General features: G+C 38.1%; 1 protein-coding gene across 1 annotated transcript in view; it reads right to left on the minus strand.

Annotated features, from left to right (window-relative positions):
• Positions 1-22,480, minus strand: part of LOC126260265 (uncharacterized) — a 426,131-nt gene that overhangs the window by 48,775 nt on the left and 354,876 nt on the right. The window contains exons 12-13 of the mRNA XM_049957594.1: positions 22,134-22,289; positions 21,110-21,214 (exon numbers count right to left, since the gene is read on the minus strand). Coding sequence (XP_049813551.1) covers positions 21,110-21,214; positions 22,134-22,289 — 261 coding nt within the window. The remainder of the gene's footprint in view (positions 1-21,109; positions 21,215-22,133; positions 22,290-22,480) is intronic.

The raw sequence follows: 22,480 nt of genomic DNA on the forward strand, positions 1-22,480 counted from the left end.
TGGGCTAGCCCCACCCCAGAAACCAAACAGTGATGTTAGACTTTGTGGTGATTTCAAGCACACGGCCAATGCACAAAGTGAAATAGAAGATTATCCCATAGTGCATCGCAAGGAATTGCTGGATAAATTGGCTGGCAGTCAGTATATCTCCAAAACTGATCTCAGAGATGCATACTTGCAGCTGCCACTGGATGTCAATTGTTGACGGATATTAATACTGAGTATTCCTCTCTGGATATACCAGTTTAACCATTTGCCATTCTGGGTAACTTAAGCTCCAGAGTTGTGCTGCATCGTCTATTTGAATGACTTCTGCGTTACTGGCTCCATGAGACAATAGTATTTACAAAATTTGCAGGTGGTTTTCCAGTGACTGTTAGACGATGTGCTCCACTGCAAGCTTGAGAAATGTGGTTTTTTTCCTAGAGTACAATACTTGTGGTCCATGTTACGCAAGAGCAGTATCATACCAATGGCAGACCATATTGCACTCACAGGAAATTTGCCTTTTCATATTAATATTGGGAAGTTACAGTCACTTTTAAGGAAGGTAGATTACTGCACAAAATTCAATCTACAGGTTGCTCACTTTTGTCATTTGTTGAATCAGCTTCAGAAGAAAGAAGGAAGGTTTGTGTGGTTTGAGGTGTGTCAGTCGGCATTCCAGACATTGAAACATCATCTCTGCTTCACTCCGTGTTTGACCACGTTCATCCTCGGTAAGCCTTTGACTCTGGAGAACAACGCATCTCAATACAGCATTGGTGCCATGCTGTCTCTTAGAAATCCAAATGGATTCACATTTGCCTCTAAGACCTTGTAAGCAGCAAAGAGCAATTATTGTTAAATTGAGAAGGAGGTACTAACGATTATAAATTGAGTAAAAAAAATCCATGTTTTCTTGTACGGCAATAATCATGCTTTCATAGTCAATGACAGTTGGAAATATTCTACGCTCTCCTTGGCAAACAACTGTCTCAAGTTAAGCAAATCTTTCTACTCATTCATGTAATAAAGTGAACTAATATTTCATCTGTTGTAGTTAAAAATGAAACTTCTCCCAGAGCACTCCAAGAACCCACAGTCGTGTCTAGACAATGTTATCTTGGCTGGAATTTTGAATTGAATTGAATAGATGCAGTTATCTGTTGTCACACACTGTCTGGAAAACACTGCACAAATATTCAGCTAGACATTAATAAGATTTCACAGTGGTGCAAAAGCTGACAACTTCAGAAATGTAAAACTGTACAATTCACAAAACAAAAAAGATAGTATCCTATGACTTACTACTGTATCAATGACTCCCAACTGGAATCTATAAACTAATGTAAATATCTGGGTGTAATACTTTATAGAGCTATGACATGGAACAATCATATAGTCTCAATCATAGCTAAAGCAGGTGGCAAACATTGATTCATTTGTCGAATATTGGAGAAATGCAACCAGTCTACACAGGAGATTACTTCCAAATCACTCATGCGACCCATCCTAGAATATTGCTCAAGTGTTTGGGAGCCGTACCGAACAAGACTATCAGGAAATATTGAATGTATACAGGAAGGGCAGTGTAAATGGTCACGTTTGTTTGACCCATGGGAGAGTGTTGCAGAGATACTGAAAAACCTGACCCTGCAGACACTTTAAGATAGACACAAACTGTTCTGAGAAAGGATACTAACAAAAATTCAAAAAACAGCTTAAAATTATGAATCTAGGAATATACTATACTCCCCTATGTATCACTCACATTGCGATCATAAGGACAAGATTAAATTAATTACAGCAGGCACAGATGCAATTACAGAATCTTTCTTCCTGCGCTCTGTACTTAAATGGAATGGTAAGAAGCATTAACAACTGGTTCAATGGAAGTACCCTCTGCTATGCCCTTCACAGTGGTTGCAGAGTTTGAATGTAGATGTACATAGTCAATGGATAAGTGTAAATGGATTAGGGGTCTTAGCTCTTATACAATGGCTAAGAAAACGAAATTTGATTGAGAGCAATTTGGGGAATTTGTGACCATGGAAGTTATTTGAAACATTTACTGTATTAGACCAACAACTTGTAGACACTTTTAGCCAGTTATGTCAATCATCCCAGTTGCTGTTTTAATCCTGTACCTTATACCAAGCATTCATGTAACTTAAAAAGAAGACTGTCTGGTATGAAGTGTTGTATTAACTGGTTTTCGACACATTATATAAGGAGTGGCTAATAACATACTCTTTTTAATTTGTTTTTTTAATATATTGGTTTCTCACTTTCCTGCCCAATGTCTGTCATCAACCAGTTACAGACATTTGCACCAGAATACAAAACTTCATTCTAAGCCCTAGAAAGGGCCTTATAGTCTGTAAGTAAACAGCATGAAATGGACAGGAAAGGAAACTATTCCCTAAGTGAAGTTAAGTATGATGTGCTAACATATATGCAAAAAAGTAACCAGTACTTTGTAGAGTCAATTGTTTTGATACAGTAGCCAAGACTATGTTTACAGAGAGCCCTAATGTATGAATCACGAAACAGCTCATCAAACTGTTATAATGTAATTGGATAGATAAAAAAACTACTCACAAAGTGGTGGCAGAACACACACATAAAAGAAGATTTAATTAGGCAAGCTTTCGGAGCCAGTGGCTCCTTTTTCAGGCAAAAGGATTGAAGGGGAAGGAAGAGGGGTGAAGGAAAAGGACTGGAGAGGTCTAGGGAAAGGGATAGATTTCAGAAAAAACAACCACAACTGCAGGTCAGGGGAGACTTACCAGTTGGGATGAGATGGAAAGACTGGTTGCTGGGGGCTGCATCGAATGAGATTTGAAATCCCGAGAGGTTAAAGGTAGAAGACAGGGTAAGACAGAGATTACTGCTGAAACATCGTGTACAAGTTAATAAGAGTGAAAAGCTAAGTGCACTGCATGTAACAGAGATGGGAGGAGGATGGCAAGAAATAGACAGGTAAGAAAATGAAAGACATAGAAAACTAAAACAGAGTGAAGAAAGGAGTAGTTACTGTGAAGAAATGCTGAGATGGAAGAAATTAACATAAATTAAGGCCATGTGGGTGGCAAACACCAAGGATATGTTGTAGTTCTACTTCCCGCCTGTGGAGTTTTGAGAAACTCGTGTCTAGGGGAAGAATCCAGATTCCGCGTGTGGTGAAACAGGCGCTGAGGTCACAATTGTCATGTTTTAGAGCATGCTCTGCAGCAGAATATTGTGTATTGCCAAGCTGGTATATGACATGTCATTTCAAAGCTGGCTCTCCCCTTGATAGTATATGTTTTGCCAGTTACAGGACTGGAATTGGTGATGGAAGGAGGGTGCATAGGGCAAATCTTGCAGTGGGAATGGTCACAGGGGTAGGGGCCATAGGGTAGGGAGATGGGTGCAGAAGGAGCATAGCATCTGACAGGAATATTGTGGAGATTGGGAGAGTGACAAAAAGCCATTCTAGGTGTGCTGGGCAAAATGATCACATTTCAAAAAATGATTTTAGGAAGTAATGGCCTTGTCTAAGTAACTGATTAAGGAATTCCAGGCCAAGATAATACTGAGTGACCAGTAATGTCCTCTGAAGTTGTTTTTTGGAGGGATCAGCAATGCCAGGACTGGATGTGATGGCCCAGGAAATGTGCTTATGAACTAGGCTGGTGGGGTAATTACACCGAGTGAAGGCTGAGGTGAGAATAGTGGTGTATTGCTGTAAAGAGTCTGCATCTGAACAAATACATTTGCCTCAAATGCCAAGGCTGTGTGGGAGGGAACATTTGACATGGAAAGGATGGCAACTCTCAAAATTTCAGTATCATTCTTTGTTAGTCGGTTGTATGTGGACAGAAGTGTGATTGACTTTTACTGCTGTATCCTACATTACTTTAATTGCCAAGCTAAGTAGCTTACATTTTATCACATGACTTTTTTTCTGTTCACACAGTTTTTAAAATTTTGTCTTTTTTCACAGCTTTCCCAACCAATTTAATTCCAATTTTTTTTTGGTATGATATACATCATTTTTATGGTGAGCAATTCTCACCCACTCATTACCTCTTGTTAACCGTTGTCAGTTCTCACCATTTTTGCATGAATTTGTCTGATTTTTTCAGAATGTTTTCCTTGTTTTTCTTCTGTTTTACTATCATTTATCTGCCTTCTGCTTATCTTTTTTGCCACTCCCATGATTTTTGACGCCCTTACTGTCCTGTTTTGCCTTGATGAATCTCATCACATATTACATCCGTTCTTTTTGGAAACATGCTGAGGTCCCCCATTCTGTTTCTCGAACTCTGCTTTGTTCCTTGGAGTTACTCCAAAAGGCCTAACATTGAAAGTTCCTGTTTCTGGATGTAATCCTATTCTACTCCAGGCTCTTTTACAGTTTCAAATACAGCAATATCTTGCTCCTACCCAGCTAATCTGTGACCTATGTGCCTCATCAGCCAATTTCCACTCCACCACACTTCTCTCTTTCTACAAAATCCTGCAGTTACCTGCCCCTCATGTTTCCTTGGATGGTATCAGCCACCAAGCCAACTTCAAACTGCAACACCACCAACACAAGACTTAACCTCAAAAAGCTATCCCACCATCTCTGAAACTACTTGAACATTGGCTTTCCCTTCCTGTCCCTCTACAGTTCCCTAAACAGTGACACCATCAATCACCACTCATCTCCTACAAACTAAGCTTGGCCAATCTCCTTACCATCCCAAAACCTTCACCACTGCCTCCCGGACCAGTAATAACTCACACTTACAAGAACCAGTCACAACAGTACAGTGTCCTCGACCTCTCATCTAAAGCACTCTCCCCTTCTGAATTATCTGTATTATCCGCGGGTCTCACTTTCAGCTCTAAACCTACATTTGATCATGATGCAATGGTGAAGGACCTGCTTTCCTTCACATGTAATGTCACCTGGAAATATTACTTTGCAACAACCCTATCCCAAAACCTTTCCAACACAGGGTGTATACGCGAACAAGGAAAAAAAATTCCCAGATTTCTCCCGAATTACCCAGTTAAAAATACACTTTCTCCCGGGTGGAAATATAGCTTTTCCCTGTTAATTGACAGTATATTTTCTCTCGGAACTGTATAACTTATCAATCCTTTGAATGGTTATGGTTTTATACATGGGCGTAGAATTCTCCGGCACTTTAGAAAACGAAACTCAGGGCAGAAAACACCTTTTGGAAAGATGTTTGATGTGCAGTAACATATGCACTGCATATTTTCCTATTACGAAAGTATAAATTCGAATTCCACCAAACACCGTATGTTACTTTCCGAAGCATTGAAATCGAGATTTCGATGCGTATTTGTAAGCAAGTCATAGCTCATCTCACATGATCTCACCAGCCGATGACAGCGGATATTCAAAGCTTTGGACACGTGGTGTAGTCAGCCAATAGCAACATCACTTAAGTAGCGCAAACACACGAACAGGAAAAGTTAATGGTTTAAATTAATATATATATATATAATGTTGCTACAAGAAAAACATAGCTTTCACATATAATATTGGTCTCTTAAGGCCAATATGCTGAAAGAGAAGCTAAGCTTTCACATATAATTTTGGTCTTTTATTCACGTATTACATTTTAAGATGTTGTTGTTGTTGTTGTTGTGGTCTTCAGTCCTGAGACTGGTTTGATGCAGCTCTCCATGCTACTCTATCCTGTGCAAGCTTCTTCATCTCCCAGTACCTACTGCAACCTACATCCTTCTGAATCTGCTTAGTGTATTGATCTCTTGGTCTCCCTCTACGATTTTTACCCTCCACGCTGCCCTCCAATGCTAAATTTGTGATACCTTGATGCCTCAAAACATGTCCTACCAACCGATCCCTTCTTCTAGTCAAGTTGTGCCACAAACTTCTCTTCTCCCCAATCCTATTCAATACCTCCTCATTAGTTACGTGATCTACCCACCTTATCTTCAGCATTCTTCTGTAGCACCACATTTCGAAAGCTTCTATTCTCTTCTTGTCCAAACTAGTTATCGTCCATGTTTCACTTCCATACATGGCTACACTCCATACAAATACTTTCAGAAACGACTTCCTGACACCTAAATCTATACTCGATGTTATCACACAAATGTGTGACACAAAAGTGTGATCTTCAGAGCTATAAATTCTTCTACATGTCTCGTCATCAAAGAGCTGATTTTTAAATGAGTCCCAGATTCCCAGTGAAGTAGGCATCGACCTGATATTAAGCTTTTCAGTGTGGTTTCGGGATGTAAATTTTCTTGGGTACCACTACTTTGTTATCTCATGTCTGGTTCTTTGTTATGGCATAATGCCATACGTGCTAGAAGATGAAAACGTACACTTGAAATGTGCCGAACAGTTGAAACTAGCCAATAGTTTGAAATTAAACCCTTTGTTTCAAATATATTGACTGCCTCAGTGGGAAAGATTAATAAAAGAAAATTTCTTCAGCAAACTGATAAAAATAACTTCATTGTTCAGCATGGCAATTAATGATTGACTATCGGAAAGGTGGAAATAAAATAAAATCTTAAACTAATAAAGCATTTTAGCCTTCCGTGAATATGTGAATGTATTTTAATTCACATGATAGCTCCCGACCAAAGAAATCAATTTTGTTTTCATTTGACGTGAGCGCAGTAGACAAAGAGGAAACAGCAAAATCACTAAATGTAAACACAGGTCACGTTGAGACTACCCGCTTCCCTATTATAACTCAGACTGCTCTGCGCATCACACCCGTACCTACGATATTTCCGAACCGGGGTGATAGTAGATAGTGGCGTCCCTCAAGCGTTTGAGATAGAACGTCAAAAACAGAAAATCAAATTTTCAAAAATATGTTCATTTTGTAGCGCATATCTTTCTGAAGAGTCTGATATATAAAACATACGTATCCGAGGAATTGTAAGACATGTTATCTGATTTTAAGTGTGCCAAAGTGCAGCGCCACACCTCTTCACACAGCGTTCTTCTATCGCACGTCACTGTATTTTGGTCTGTGGAATTGAAACGTGTATTTTTTGTACTGGACGCCATCAAACTATATTCAGGACAGTGGAAATTAAAATGTCTTATGGTGCCTCTCCTGCTTCCAGTCGGCCGGTCTGACATCCTGCCCCTCTTTTTTTAAAAAAAAAAAAAAGTCAGAAAATTTGCAAACTCTCTTCCCTATTAGCTAACAACTTGCTGCTTTGTGTGACGTAAAATTAAGTATAGGATACATAAAACCAGTAAAGACAAGAGACAAGCAAGACAGTACACATTTCTTCAATCCTTAGCACCTAGAATTTTTCTCTCTCTAATCTTGCTACAGCTTTACATGGCATGCTTCCCTTTCTGCAAAAGGATCCGTTACCTCATCAAAGTTCGTCAAACGTTTGCTACATGAAAAATCGAAATGCCTCTGTCTAATACTGAAAAAGCTGTAATTTCAAATAGACCCAAGACTGGTGCGCAGTTTCTCGATCTGATTACCTATATTTTGTCACTGTCTGCAAGATAAAACAAAATAGGCCTTTATAATAGCACAGCAATTGTAACACAAGCCAAATAAACGAGACTGTTTTGGCAGAAATGGTCATTTTTATAACACGGCAGAATATAATTCACGAAGTACCAATATCAAATGCCTATTAGGCCTACTACAAGCAAAAAGCTTTACGTTAGGAAATAGTTTTACACTTCATTCATACGCTCCAGTTTCTCCAGCACGAGATCGAAAAGTAGTAGTGCGAAATTTTTTTATAAATTTGGAATCGTCATATTCTTGCATAATTTAAGTGATGTCACCATTTCTCCTCCTTCCTCGTTCTAACAAACAATGTTGTAACACTAATTCTGTATCATTTCCTGCCGGTGTCAAAGCTTATTTGCCGGTTAACTTGACTGACTCTGCCAGAATCACCAGTTTAGTTATCCCGTGATTATTCTCGGGTTAGGTGTTATTACGTGTTCGTACAACGTGTCTTCCGCGCTACTTCCAGAATAAACCTTAAAGCGGCTGCTAGCCGGAGACTGTACAACTGGCCCTTGCTAGTATATCGATCTGACCAAAAGTTTTCTGTCAAAATTTCATTTTCTTGGGCACACCGGGAAGATAATACGTAATCTTTCTTACCTGTTATTCCTGTTAGTCGTTTATTCGCACTCTGGTAGTCTGAATCTATGGATTTCGCTGGTAATCATCATTCGTAAACCCAATCAACCACATAATCAGACAGTGGTTCAGTGGTTGGCTTTCTTTCTTTCGGCTGTACTCCGCTTAGCTCATGTAGCCCCTTCTGTCTGCAGGAAAGTTTATTTCTAGATGTGACGAGGATTCCACTGACAGAGACATCACGTACACTATGCATGCATTCAGAAATCAACTTATGATTAATTCAGAAATCAACCTAAAATGTGTTCAACAATGTTCAAAGTAATACGAATAATTGATAGACCAACGTGCGTTGGATGCTAGGCACTTTGTGAAACAAGGTTTTTTCCTCAAGAACATGAACCATTTATGCCATCTCTTCCTTTACCAACATCCCCCATGTACCTGGTCTGTGTGCTGCTGAACATTTCCCCAGCCAGCACCCAACCAATTCCAAAACTTAATCAACTTTATACTTATCAACAACTACTTCACCTTTGGGGGGCAGACACACAAACAGATCAGGGGTATGGCCACTGGAACCGGGAAGGCTACTTCCTATGCCAACCTTTTCATGGTTCACTTGGAGAGGGCTTTCCTGGGATCCAAAAAAGTCTTCAGTCCCTCGTTTGGTTTAGAAACATTGATGACATCTTTACCATATAGACTCATGGTGAGGCTGACCTGTTAAAATTCGTGGAATCACTGAATACCTTCTCCGAATGAAATTTCACATGGTCCTATTCCGAATCCTGTGTGACTTTCCTTGATGTTGATGTTGATCTCGCCCTCACCAAAGGCCAGTTACAACTTCTGTCCACACTAAACCTGCTAACAAATAACGGTATTTACACTTAGACAGTTGTCATCCTCCCCATGTCAAATGTTCCCTCCCATACAGCCCTGGTGTTTGAAGCAAACATATTTGTTCAGATGCAGACTCTTGAATAGCAGTACACCACCATTCTCACCTCAACCTTAGCTGGATGTAATTACCCCACCAGCCTAGTTCATAAGTAGATTTCCCGGAGCATCACAACCAGCCCTGGTACTGTTGATCCCTCCGAAAACAACTTCGGAGCACACCACTGGTCACTCAGTATTATCCTGGTCAGGAATGTATCAATTAGCTACTTCAACAAGGCCATGACTTCCTAAAATCATGCCCTTAATGCGATCATTCTGTCTGAGATTTTTCCCACTACACCTAGAATAGCTTTTTGTTGCCCTCCCAATCTCCGCAATATCCTTGTCACAATTGTGACCTCTGTGCCCGTTTCGTCACATGTGCCATCTGAATTCTTACCCCCATGCACCAGTTTCTCAAAACTCCGCAGGTGGGAACTAGCACTACAACATATCCTTGGTTCTTGCAACCACCTAGCCTTAATGTATGTTAATTTCTTCTGTCTCAGCATTTCTTCATAGTAACTACTCCTTTCTTCACTCTGTTTTAGATTTCTATGTCTTTAATTTTTTTACCTGTCTATTTTTTGCCATCCCCCTCCCACCTCTGTTACGTGCAATGCTCTTACCTTTCACTGTTATTAACTTGTACACGATGTTTCAGCAGTAATCTCTGTCTTACCCTGTCTTCCACCTTTGACCTCTCAGGATTTCAAATCTCATCCAGTGCAGTCCCCAACAACCAGTCTTTCCTTCTCATCCCCTTTGGTAAGTCTCCCCTGGCCCGCAGTTGTGGTTGAATTTTCTGAAATCTATCCCTTTCCCTACACCTCCCCAGTCCTTTTCCTTCACCCCTCTTCCTTCCCCTTTCAACCCTTGTGCCTGAAGATGGAGCCACAGGCTTTGAAAGCTTGGATAATTATAAACTCCTTTTTTTTTTGTGTGTGTGTGTGTGTGTGTGTGTGTGTGTTCTGCCACCGCTTGGGAAGTGGTTTTTTTTATCTATCCAATGACATTATATTGTCTAAAAATGATTGTTTTCTTTGTTATATATTTGCTCATCATGCTATTAGTTAGGTGCGCATATGTACTACTGTTTAAAACACAAGTTGTAGTTTAACATAGTTAGCAGAAGCCTCAAAATGTTCCTGATCGACCTACATCAAATTTTTACACGATGCTCCAATATACATTCGGACAGACAAAGGCCATATATTCCTTACACACATAATATATCAATATGTATATGTAATATATTAAAGGAAATCATTGTTACAAAAAAATCAAAAAATTCTTGACCAGTTTACATCACATTTTCACACAATGCTCTAAAAAACATTCACACAGAGACAAGCTATATATTTCTTGAAATATATAAAACAAATAAATATATATTTCTATCTAAACTTACTGCATAAAGTCATCATTGATTAATGTTGTTATCAAAAATCACCCAAAAATACTTGGCCGGTTTTCTCAAGTGTACATACATTTTAAAAAAGTTTTGCGTCACCTCAGTTCCAGGAGTTCCAGAAACTGTACAGAAAATTGGAATAGAGATCAACATAAACATCATTTCCACCCTTTTTATTGCTCATGTTATACTATCATACAGTGAGACCTTCAGAACATAGTGGTCCAGATTGCTGTACACACCAATATCTCTAATACCCAGTAACATGTCTTCTTGCACTGATTCACGCCTGTATTTGTTGTGGCATACTATCCACAAATCCATCAAGGCACTGTTGGTCCAGATTGTCCCACTCTTCAACAAAAATTCAGCGTAGATCCCTCAGAGTGGTTGGTGGGTCATGTCGTCCATAAATAGCCCTTTTCAATCTACCCCAGGCATGTTCAATACGGTTCATGTCCGGAGAACATGATGGCCACTCTAGTCGAGAGCTGTCGTTATCCTGAAGGAAGTCATTCGCAAGATGTGCATGACGGGGGTGCGAATTGTCATCCATGAAGACGAATGCCTCGCCAATATGCTGTCAATATGGTTGCACTATCGGTCAGAGGATGGCATTCACGTATCGTACAGCCGTTATGGTGCCTTCCGCGACCACCAGCAGTGGACGTTGGCCCAACATAATGCCACCCCAAAACAGCAAGGAACCTCCACCTTGCTGCACTCACTGGACAGTGTGTCTAAGGTGTTCAGCCTGACCAAGTTGCCTGCAAAACACATCTCCTACGATTGTCAGGTTGAAGGCAAATGCAACACTCATCGGTGAAGAGAACATGATGTCAATCCTGAGCGATCCATTTGGCATGTTGTTGGGCCCATCTGTACCACGCTGCATGATGTCATGGTTGCAAAGATGGACCTCGCCATGGACTTCGGGGGTGAAGTTGCGCATCATACAGCCTATTGCACACAGTTTGAGTCATAACACAATGTCCTGTGGCTGCATGAAAAGCATTATTCAACATTGTAGCGTTGCTGTCAGGGTTCCTCCGAGCCGCAGTCCATAGGTAGCAGTCATCCATTGCAGTAGTAGCCCTCAGGCGGCCTGAGCAAGGCATGTCATCAGCAGTTCCTGTCTCTCTATCTCCTCCATGTCCGAACAACATCACTTTGATTCACTCCGAGACGCCTGGACACTTCCCTTGTTGAGAGCCCTTCCTGGCACAAAGTAACAATGTGGATGCGATCGAACTGCGATATTGACCGTCTAGGCATGGTTGAACTACAGACAACACAAGCCTTGTACCTCCTTCCTGGTGGAATGACTGGAACTGATCGGCTGTCAGACCCCTCATCTAACAAGGTGCTGCTCATGCATGGTTGTTTACATCTTTGGCCGGGTTTAGTGACATCTCTGAACAGTCAAATGGAGTGTGTCTGTGATACAATATCCACAGTCAATGTCTATCTTCAGGAGCTCTGGGAACCAGTGTGATGCAAAACTTTTTTTTATGTGTGTAAATGCTCAGATGGACAAAGGCTACATATTTTTTAATTATGTATGTTATATAAGTATATGTCTGATACCTTGTTAGCAAAAATCTCAAAAAGTTCTTGACTGATATACTTCAAATTTTTACACGACACTCTAATAAATATTCGGACTGACATAGGCTCCGTACTTGTAAATATATGTGGTAAATAAATACGTATGTGTTACATGAAAAGGAAATGATGTTAGTAAAAATCTCAAAAAGTGCTAGATCAATTTATTTCCTGTTTTTACATGATGCTGTAATAAACTTTCAGATGGACATTTGTTGTATATTCTTTTAAATATATGTAATGAACAAATATATAATATATTAAAGAGGAAACATTGTTAGCAAAAATCTCAAAAAGTTCTTGTCTGCTTTACTTCAAATTGTTTCATCATACACTACAAACATTCAGGCAGATATAGGCTTTATATTTTTTTAAAAACAATGTATATATTTACTGCTAAAACCAACAGCAAGAGAGGAAATACTGTGTTGTGAAAAAGTGTGGTTTTATTTTCTTTCTTGCAGTCAGTTTTAACTTAGATATCTGGACATTTAAATCACTTGGCAAACTCTTTATGCTTGTGTATAATTTTAAACAAAAATTATATTTTAAAACAGTATTCTGTTTTGTTTTTTCCATCACAGTCAGTTTTAAGAGGAAATTGGAACACTGTATTCATGGATTATCAATTTATGATTAGGATACTACTGTGGAATCTGAATTGTACAAAACTATGCAATTCCACCCATTCACAGATTAGAACTATGAGAAATACTGTCATAGACGCTACTATCCCCACGGACCTAGCAGATGGAGAGGTCTCTCCTGTACCCCTTATACTAATGATCCCAACAAATTTATGCATTCATTTTAAGTGACCATATTTCCCAATCAAGGTTTCATTTGCAGTAACAATAAACAAGGCTCAATGTCAGAGAGAGGAGATGGACAGAGAGCGAGAGGGGGAGAAAATGGACAGAGATGGACTAAGAACTAAGAAAGGAGTGGTGAGGAGATGGAGAGGGTTTTTTTTTTTTTGGGGGGGGGGGGGGCGGGGAGAGACGGACAACGAGTAAGAGGGGAAGAGGAGGAGATGGAGGAGAACATGGACAGAGAGAAGAGAGAAAGGCAGATTAGGATGCATATACAATTCCCATACATATTTAGCAATTTCGAAGCATTGCCAGGTTTATTAGTTACATAAACTGGAATGACTTGACAGAGATTAAGAGCAAACCTACAGGTATTCTCAACAGAACCTGGGAAGCAATACATATAAAGCATGATTAAGAAGGTACAAAAGGAAGTCAGGAAACACAAATTTGGAATAATCGGACAGTCACGATGCTACAGAGAAATGTTCGTCTTTGGGATGCGGAAAGATTAGGGCTAGAAACTGTGTATACTGTTAAAGATATAAGATGGTGTGTACTCAACTTCACCTACATATGGGAGAGGTAAAGGGCAGGTGGGCTCACGGAAAGTATGGCATATGCGTAAGTCAGATGAGGTCACAGAAGGAGTGACCTGAACTGTATAATGAATGTGCTGAAGTTTAAAGATTAGGTGACTCTTCTAAGTGATGGCCTATACCTAGGTCAGACGAATCCATGGATGGAATGTCCTGAACCGTTTTTTATTTATTTTTTTATAGAGGAATTGATAAAGGGACACTTGTACGGAAAAGATTAGAAGGTATTTACACAGTAGTTGACCATAAAAGAAAGCGTAAGTGCAGCTCTTAAAGAGATAGGAAGCTGTATAGTGACTTCTAGTCACACTGCTGAAGTGTTCTCCAAAACAGTTAAAGGCTAGTAGACTTATCTGGGCATTGGTGACTGTTTGCGAAATTGTAGTGTTTGGTGCCAATTAAACAGTCAACATCTAACTCCTTGTGGTAAAAATGAAATTAAACATTTTCTATCTCAATAAATTTGACAAACTTATGCTTTTGTGATCAATGAAACAATTAATATATAAACAAATGGGATGATAGTGCAATAGGAAATATTATATAGAGTTATAAAATATGAAATGGAAAAGTCATTAACCAGATTCTAAAATGCAGTGAACTACGGTTCATAGATTACATGTACACCTATATTTGGAACAAAGTATGTCACGTATAACCCTATCATTTGTCTAAGCAAGCTGAATTGCTTGAAGGGGATTTCTTTTTCTTTAAAAATAAAAAGGGGTAGAAATATGGTGACCAGTATTGAAGTGTGTATAAATTGTTAAGTGAAAATTAATTTCTTGCTGTCTGTAAAGTATATAAATTGTTCATAAAGGAATCCAACTTTATCCTACACTACAAAAATGGTACCATACAGAGTGTTTTGGCGCTATTAACTTAAATTACTCAAATTTGAGTGTGGAGTGTTTGCGTGTCATGGTCGTCAGTCCGCAACTGAAATGTTTGCCAGTGGTCAAACGGAAAGTGTATTGACTTTTCTACAGTCTGTTGTGGAAAAGTGTGAACAGTATTCTAAAATGCTTAAAAAAATGATGCAAAGCCTTTGCAGCAATCTAGACAGCACTACTAGCAATGAAAGTCATGAACATGTTAGGTCAATGAAGCAAGTGCATTGCAGACAGAATGAAAACACGTGTCTTCAAGCAGAAAACAGTCAGTCAATGATACAAAGCCTTCATAACAAGTCAGACAGTAAAGCTAATGACAACAGTCATGAACATGTTAGGTCAATGAAGTGCAAACACTGTGAAAACATTTGTCATTCAGCAGTTAATGGTTGTAGAACTAAGGCAGAAATGAGTGCAGGGAAATCTGAAGTACATACAGAACACAGAAGGCCTACATACAGTCATGTGCTTAAAAACACAATGTGCAATACACAGAGTGTGCTGAAGACAGAACTACCTCCAAGTACAGCAAACTTTACAAACAAACATGTGCAGATAAACATGAATTTCAATTCCCAGATTTCCAGATTTAAAATAATGATATACTCTGATGGCCACTGATGTGGCCTTTCTGGAATCTTACGTGATGATTTTCATGTAAATGCTGCTTCCATTGTAAAACCTGGAGCACCTTTGGATGAAATCTCAAGAAACATAAATGCTGAAAATATCTCCAGTTCGTTACAATGCACAATATTAATGTTGAACTCCACTAAAAGAATACCTGTAATTGCCATAGGACTCCTCGTAGACACGACTTTATAACCACTTCTACTGTGAATGATGTAATCATCAAGGCCTTGAGAGAAAGCACTTTACACAACATGGTCTACATCTAAATATTAAGGGTAAGACACCACTATACCATAAAATCTGAGACATCATAAATTCAGCAAGGAGAATGACCCCATTATTCTCCCACATCCTTCCTGCCAGTCAACAGCATGCTTCAATGCACAGCAATCATCATCAGAAGCAACAAGACATCCTATGCCACTGACATCAACAACAACAGTGTCAACTAAACCACTTGATAGGCGGGTGATTTTTACTGCTTCAAGCAAAAGAAAAGTGTGACCACCAGGCTACTACAAGGATTATTTATTGAAGACAAGCAGCAACCAAACTCTTGAGGTGAGCAGTATGACAGTTCCCAAGGACAATAAATCATTAGTAATTTTTTTTACCAGAAGTTCGGGGTATAACTAGTAAAACTGCTGAATTAGAAGTACTTTCGCTTGATCAGCTAAAGGATATTTCAGTTTTTTGTGTGACAGAACATTGGTTAAAGGAACACCAAGCATGTCCTGCTAGAATAACAGGATTTGAAATTATTAGTAGCTTCTGTAGAGAGACTTCTATAGGTGGAGGAATATGCATATCTGTTAAGCAAGGAATTGAATGCTAAGAAATTAAGTTCAGTAACATAAATGACATTGAAAAGTGTTTTAATATTGTGTTTGTAAACTTAAAGAATCCAAAATAATCTTTGTGTGTACATACTGATCCCATCCAGCAACTTTATGGTGTTCTTGGACAGTGTAGAAAAACTCTTTAGTGAATTATGGAATTTTAAAGAAAATATTATTGTAGTTGGAGATTTCAACATAAACCTGTCAAAATGTGTCTAAACTGAACAATTTGCTATATTCACATAATTTATCACCCACTGTCCATGAATACACTAGACTTGGAAAGACCACTAAAACTACAACTGATCAAACATTTTTTGACTTGCAAACATTTGATCATAATGTAGAAGTGATTGAAACTGGATTTTCAGATCATGAAGCAATAAAATTTAGTGTAAATAATGTACTCAATACAAATCCCAGGAAAAGTGAGAAATACTTCTACAGAAAATGTATAAATGAGGACAACATTAGGATTTTTAATACATTGTTAAAAAATTCAGACTAGAATTTGGATAAATATGACAATGCAGATATGAAGTTTGAGTCTTTTTTAGCTTGTTACAAGTATAACTATGAAACAGCATTCTCTCTAAAGAAAATTAATGTAAAAACCAGAGCTAACACTTTGACAACACAGGGGATAAGAAAATCTTCAGAGCTGAAACAGTATGTAAACTATTACAGAAAAGTGTACAAGAAAGTCATTACAGCAGCAAAAAACTAAAGCAACGATTCATACAGCAACAAAAACATGGATAGCAAAAAATGAAATCAGTTTGGAATGTGATAAATACAAACTCCGGCAGAATCAAAGCAAACACCAACATTGTTCTTAAAAGTGAAGGCAAAGCTATAATGATCCTTTACAAATTGCCACTATAATCAATAACCACTAGACAAGTTTAGTGCAAAATCTTATAATAAATCAAAGTCACATAAAAGTTAATCATAACATCTCTGTAAATCCTAAAACTTTGGTTTTGCATCCTGTAATAGTACAAGAGGCAGACAATGCAATCAGCAAACTAAAAAATAAATTTTCCTGTGGTTCAGATGGCATTCCTGACAAAGTCATTCAACACAGCAAATATATTGTTCCTCAGCTCATTGATATAATTAATGTTTCTTTCAGCACTGGTACTTTCCATAAAGAACTTAAGCCATCAACAATAAAACCAGTATGTAGAAACAGTGATTCTTATGATGTAAAAAACTACAGACCCTTACTAAAGTTGTCTTGTTTCTCAAAAATTGTTGAAAGTATAATGTACGAAAGACTCTACTTTTTTGAACAAATGTGGAATATTTGCCAATGAACAAAATGGTTTTAGAAAAAACAGATCAAGTGCAACTGCTACATATAATTTCCTAAAACTTGTTCTAAATTCCATTTATCATAATGAAATGAACTGTGGATTGTTTTAGACTTATCTAAGACATTTGATGTTATTCATCAAAAAATTTTGCTTGAAAAACTATACTGATGTGGAGTTCGTGGCACTGCTCGTATGTGGTTTAAATTGTACTTACGTGCTACATACCAGAAGTGGAAACAGTTCATGATGGTAAATCATCCTTATCAGGATATGAGAAAGTTACTCATGGAGTACCCCAAGGATCAGTGTAGGGACCCCTGTTGTTCTTGATATTCATAAATGACTTACCAAGTTACTTAACACAAACTGACGCTGCACTGTTTGTTGATGATACTAGTCTCTTTGTTAAAGCTCAGAATGTGACTGACTTATACAAAAAACAGAAATAACAAATGATAAAGTAATTAAATTGTCTATTTATTAATACTTCAAATAACATAATCCGTAACATGATAGTGAAGTTAAGCACGCATGAAATACTACAAGCTTCAAATACTAATTTTTTTAGGGATTTGGTTAGATGAGCATCTTGAATGGGATAAACATATAGAATGACTCAATAAAAACTAAGTAAATGCTGTTATTATTAAGAAGTGCAGTGAAGAAACAGTAATGAGTGCCTATCGTGCATGGTCTATTGAGATATGGTCTCATGTTCTGCAAAACACTCCTTTAATATTCAGAAATGAGCGAGAAGAATTATAAAAGGGATTGCACCTACGGAATCCTGTACAGAAATATTTAAAGAACTGAAAGTTATGACACTTCCATCTATTTATATCTATGCAAGTACATGCTTTTTTAAATTCCATCCCTAGCTCTTTTCCTTGAACTGTGATTACCATGACACAGAACTGACTTCCATAGAGAAGTACGAAAGAAATCACTGTATCAAAAAAGTGTACTATATCGTCCCAAAATTCTTTTTAGTGCCCTTTCCTTAAGACTTAAAAAGATACCAAAGCTGCAAATTTTTAAAAATGAGCTTATGAAAATACTTATAAATGAAAGCTTTTTCAGTGTTGATGACTGTAAATTTTACAAATTTGAAGACATCCATAACTTAAGTTAAACATAGCCATGTGTCATTGGATACAATGTAAACTTAGAATTTGTTTGGTTTATGTATTTGGTTGTCTGCATGATTTTATACATATCTGTATGATTTGCTTTTTTTAGATACTTAATTATTTGCACGCGTTGTATAGAGACACTATTATTTAAGTTTTTTTGTGTTAACATATGACACGTTCTATATCATTGTACATGATAAAATGGATGATCAATAAATAAATAAATCTTAAGGAACTCTACATGGCGGCCGCGGTGGTCTCGCGGTTCTAGGCACGCAGTCCGGAACCGTGCGACTGCTACGGTCGCAGGTTCGAATCCTGCCTCGGGCATGGATGTGTGTGATGTCCTTAGGTTAGTTAGGTTTAAGTAGTTCTAAGTTCTAGGGGACTGATGACCACAGCTGTTAAGTCCCATAGTGCTCAGAGCCATTTGAACTATTTTTGAACTCTACATACTGGTAGTAGTACTAGTAATAATAATAATAATAATAGAAATGAAAGTACCTATTGTTATTTAAAGAATAATTTTTTTAATGTTATGAGATATTGTAATTAGTTTAGTAAGTTGGGTTACATGACATCCTTCATTTCAGTGGGAGCATCTGTGATGTAACATAGAGATTCTATGGTACAACATGTTCCACTTGTAAGCACTTAGGCTGATGAAAGGTGTTTGTGGAAAGTGAAAACGTAGTTTATGTAGTAGTTAAGTGTGGAACATCTCACTGTGCACACCATGGTTTGATGTATGTGCAAGTGGATGCAAAAGGAAGTCGTCTCAGCATATTGAGAAGGTGCAATGTTGAATGCGCATCTCCACCTGCTGCAGAGGTCCAGTAATACTTTGGTGACATGGAATAGTAATGCCTCTGAAGTAAAAGAGAAAAAGGGTGTGAGAAAGAATGTTAATGGCTGAACAAATGAAGAATACTTGAGAACTGTCATTCGAGTATCTAATGGCAAACCAGTACAGCTGTTGTGAGCTACGATACATTAGTGATCTGTATTACCAGCAATTGTAAAAGTAATTGTATAGAGAAGACACTGCAATTACAATGCAGAAGAACTGTTGCAAAACAGTTTATGTCATTTAGTAACTTGACTCGATTGGAGGTGTCTTTCAGCACCTGTCCCAACTGCAAAAGGTGAAGTCACATGGCATGGTCTAGTGGCACTGCATAGCAGGGACCACTCAAGCAGTTAACTTCAAGAACCATGACCACAAGTTATTTTTTATGTTTGCCATCAACTCTACTTGGTAAAAATATTGCACAATAGTAGTCTGCAGGAGTTCTTTAATGGCTTTTTCTCTTTTGGCAATAAAACACAGTCTTTGGTTTGCCTTCAATATTTTTTTCTGCTCATTCCAGGTCAAGCTATGAATAACTGTATTTCCTAGATATTTTTCTGAATTTGCATCATTTACCATGTAGCAGAACTTCAATGGTATTCTCTTACTTCTCACGTGGAAGACCTCACACATTCTATTACTCAGAGCCAATAGATGTTTGTTTGTGCCACTGAGATATCTTGTGTAAATGATTTTGTGATACATTTTGATGTTCTTTTGACTTCAATAGATGGCAAATGACATTATCTGAATTATTTACATAGATTTTGAACAAGAAATGACCCATCACAGTTCCTTGGGAAATGCAAGCTACAATTATTGTTTCAGTATACTAATTCCCATCAGTTACATCATAATGTGAATATCCTAACAGGGAAACATGGATACAATCACACAGCTGCAATTATATCCCATAGATACACAGTTTTATTAAATACCGCTTATAAGAAAAGATGTACAAAAGCCTTCTGTAGGTATATCCACTTGAGATCTTCTCTCAATAATGCTGATGCTTTCATGCAAATAGAGAGACATTTGTTTCTCATAACAATGAGATTTTTTGAACTAATGCTGGTATGTCATTTCCTTTGAGATAACTTAATGTTTGAACAAATCTAGGTTCCGAAGTTCCACTACAAATCACTGTTTACATACAATGTCATTAGTCACCTAACTAAAACCACAGGCATGTGAATAGTTCAGATTTCAGAAATACTGCCCCCTCTTTCCCCAAAAGTTTTACATCTTAAATAAACCACTCAGTGACAAATGCACAGAGAGAGCCTGTCATAGCTGTTTTGGCCAGCCAATGTTTTGTGATGTACATCATGAGATACACACATACCTCACTTCTAGGTTTCATAATATTGTGACCTAACATGATGGTCATATTCACTGTTAGGTTTCATGACACAAAATATATAAAAACAAAAAAATCAAAGTTACAAATGATCTGATACAGCAGAGGGGCAAGAGGTGTGAAATTGCACATTAAAACAGGAAGAACTGTGTACACCCACACTGGGTAATGTGCCCAACTGATTCACCTCAAATAATTATTGACTTGTTACAGATATTTGTAGTCTCTTTGTACCTTTATCATTAGTGATCAGGTGCACATGAAAGAAAGACTAACATCTTTTTTCAACTTAATTGTCTCCTTTTTCATGGGATTAATAGCAGATTATAAGAAACAAATTCAGTGATATACCTCTTTTGCTGGTCTGAAAAAAAAATTGCATAGTAATAATGGCTTTAACAGCAGCAGAAAATATTACAAAGGAAACAGAGTAAGCTAAGGAAAGAGAATATCAGAGAGAGAATTTAGAAAACAAATCCAGTCCTGAGAGGTAAAGGGATGTAAATGCCATACCCAAGAGGCAAAGGGATTCAAGTATAATTTCAGCAGTTTTGGCATTAGACCATATTTGTAATACCCCCTGAATTTGTTGATGTTCAGCTCACCGAATTCTCCCTCAAAGTACATTCTGAAGTTGCTCCACTGTTTGCATTACTACAGTTGCTTTCTCCAATTTCCAGTTTCAAGTGATGTAATGACCCAGCAACAATCTGAAAACAAATATGTGTAGTCAAAGAGTCCAGAAACTTAGCTTTACACAAAAATGTGTAGTTTTATTACATGGTCTACTACTATTACTGTCTATCGGTTACATTAATGACTATCGAAGAATAACTGATGACTGTTACTTACAAGCTGTATAAACAGAGGCCTATCATCATTTTACCACGCAAACAAACGAGTATCATCATCATCATCATCATCATCATCATATACAAATAAAATTGCCATACTGCACTAAATATACAGAGAAATGACTAATAATTAAAATTCTGAGTTTTTAAAGGACAATAGACCAAACATGGAATGATAATGAATGTTGCTGTAGACTATTCAGTATTCTTGGCTTATTTACAGTTGGGCACAAATATCAGACACAATACATAAAGAACATAACACACACACGCACACACACACACACACACACACACACACACGAGACCACAGCCTCTGGCTGCCAAGGTTAGACCGTGAGCAGCACCACATCACCAGAGAAGCAAACTGGGGAGGTAGTGGTAAGGAGAAGGCTGAGCAGGGAGAGGGAGAGATAGCAGGATAGGGTTGAGTGAGTGTAAAGTGCTTCTTGTGGGAGCACACAGCGACAAGGTAGTGAGGGGCAGGGCAGCTAGGTGCCGTCAGGAGGTTAGTTGTAGGGCAGGGTAGGGGGGAGAGGCAGTAGGAAAGGAGAGAAGTGAAAAGACTGTGGGTGCGTTGGTGGAACAAGAGTGCTGTGAAGTGATGGATTGGGAATAGAGAAGGCAACAGGCGGGTAAACGACATTTATTAACAAAGGTTGAGGCCAGGAAGCTTATGGGAATGTAGGATATACTGTAGAGAGAGTTCCTACCTGCACAGTTCAGAAAAGCTGATGTTAGTGGGAAGGATCTATGAAGTTAAAAATAATCTTACCTGAGACTGTGCTCTGAGAATCTGAACCAAGATAAGTTTGTCATCTGAATTTTGCCGATTATTGATTTCAGTCACAGCAAATGCTGCAGCACTTTTTATGTCGACATTCTCAGTGTCAGCATCAAAAAGACCTCCTGGTGGAGTTATGTCAGGTGCCTGTAAGTTCAGTTTTGTTAGAAAAAATTGTAAGAACTTGGAAAAATTGTTCATATATTTACCTTACGATGAAGCTATTTGGAGACCATAAACAGAGAGATGTAGGTCATAGATATGATTGGAGCGGAGAGGGGGAGGGAGAGAGAGATATATATATCGATAGAGAGAGAGAGAGAGAGAGAGAGAGAGAG

The sequence above is a fragment of the Schistocerca nitens genome, chromosome 5 (genome assembly GCF_023898315.1).
Source record: "Schistocerca nitens isolate TAMUIC-IGC-003100 chromosome 5, iqSchNite1.1, whole genome shotgun sequence".
NCBI classification, from domain to species: domain Eukaryota; kingdom Metazoa; phylum Arthropoda; class Insecta; order Orthoptera; family Acrididae; genus Schistocerca; species Schistocerca nitens.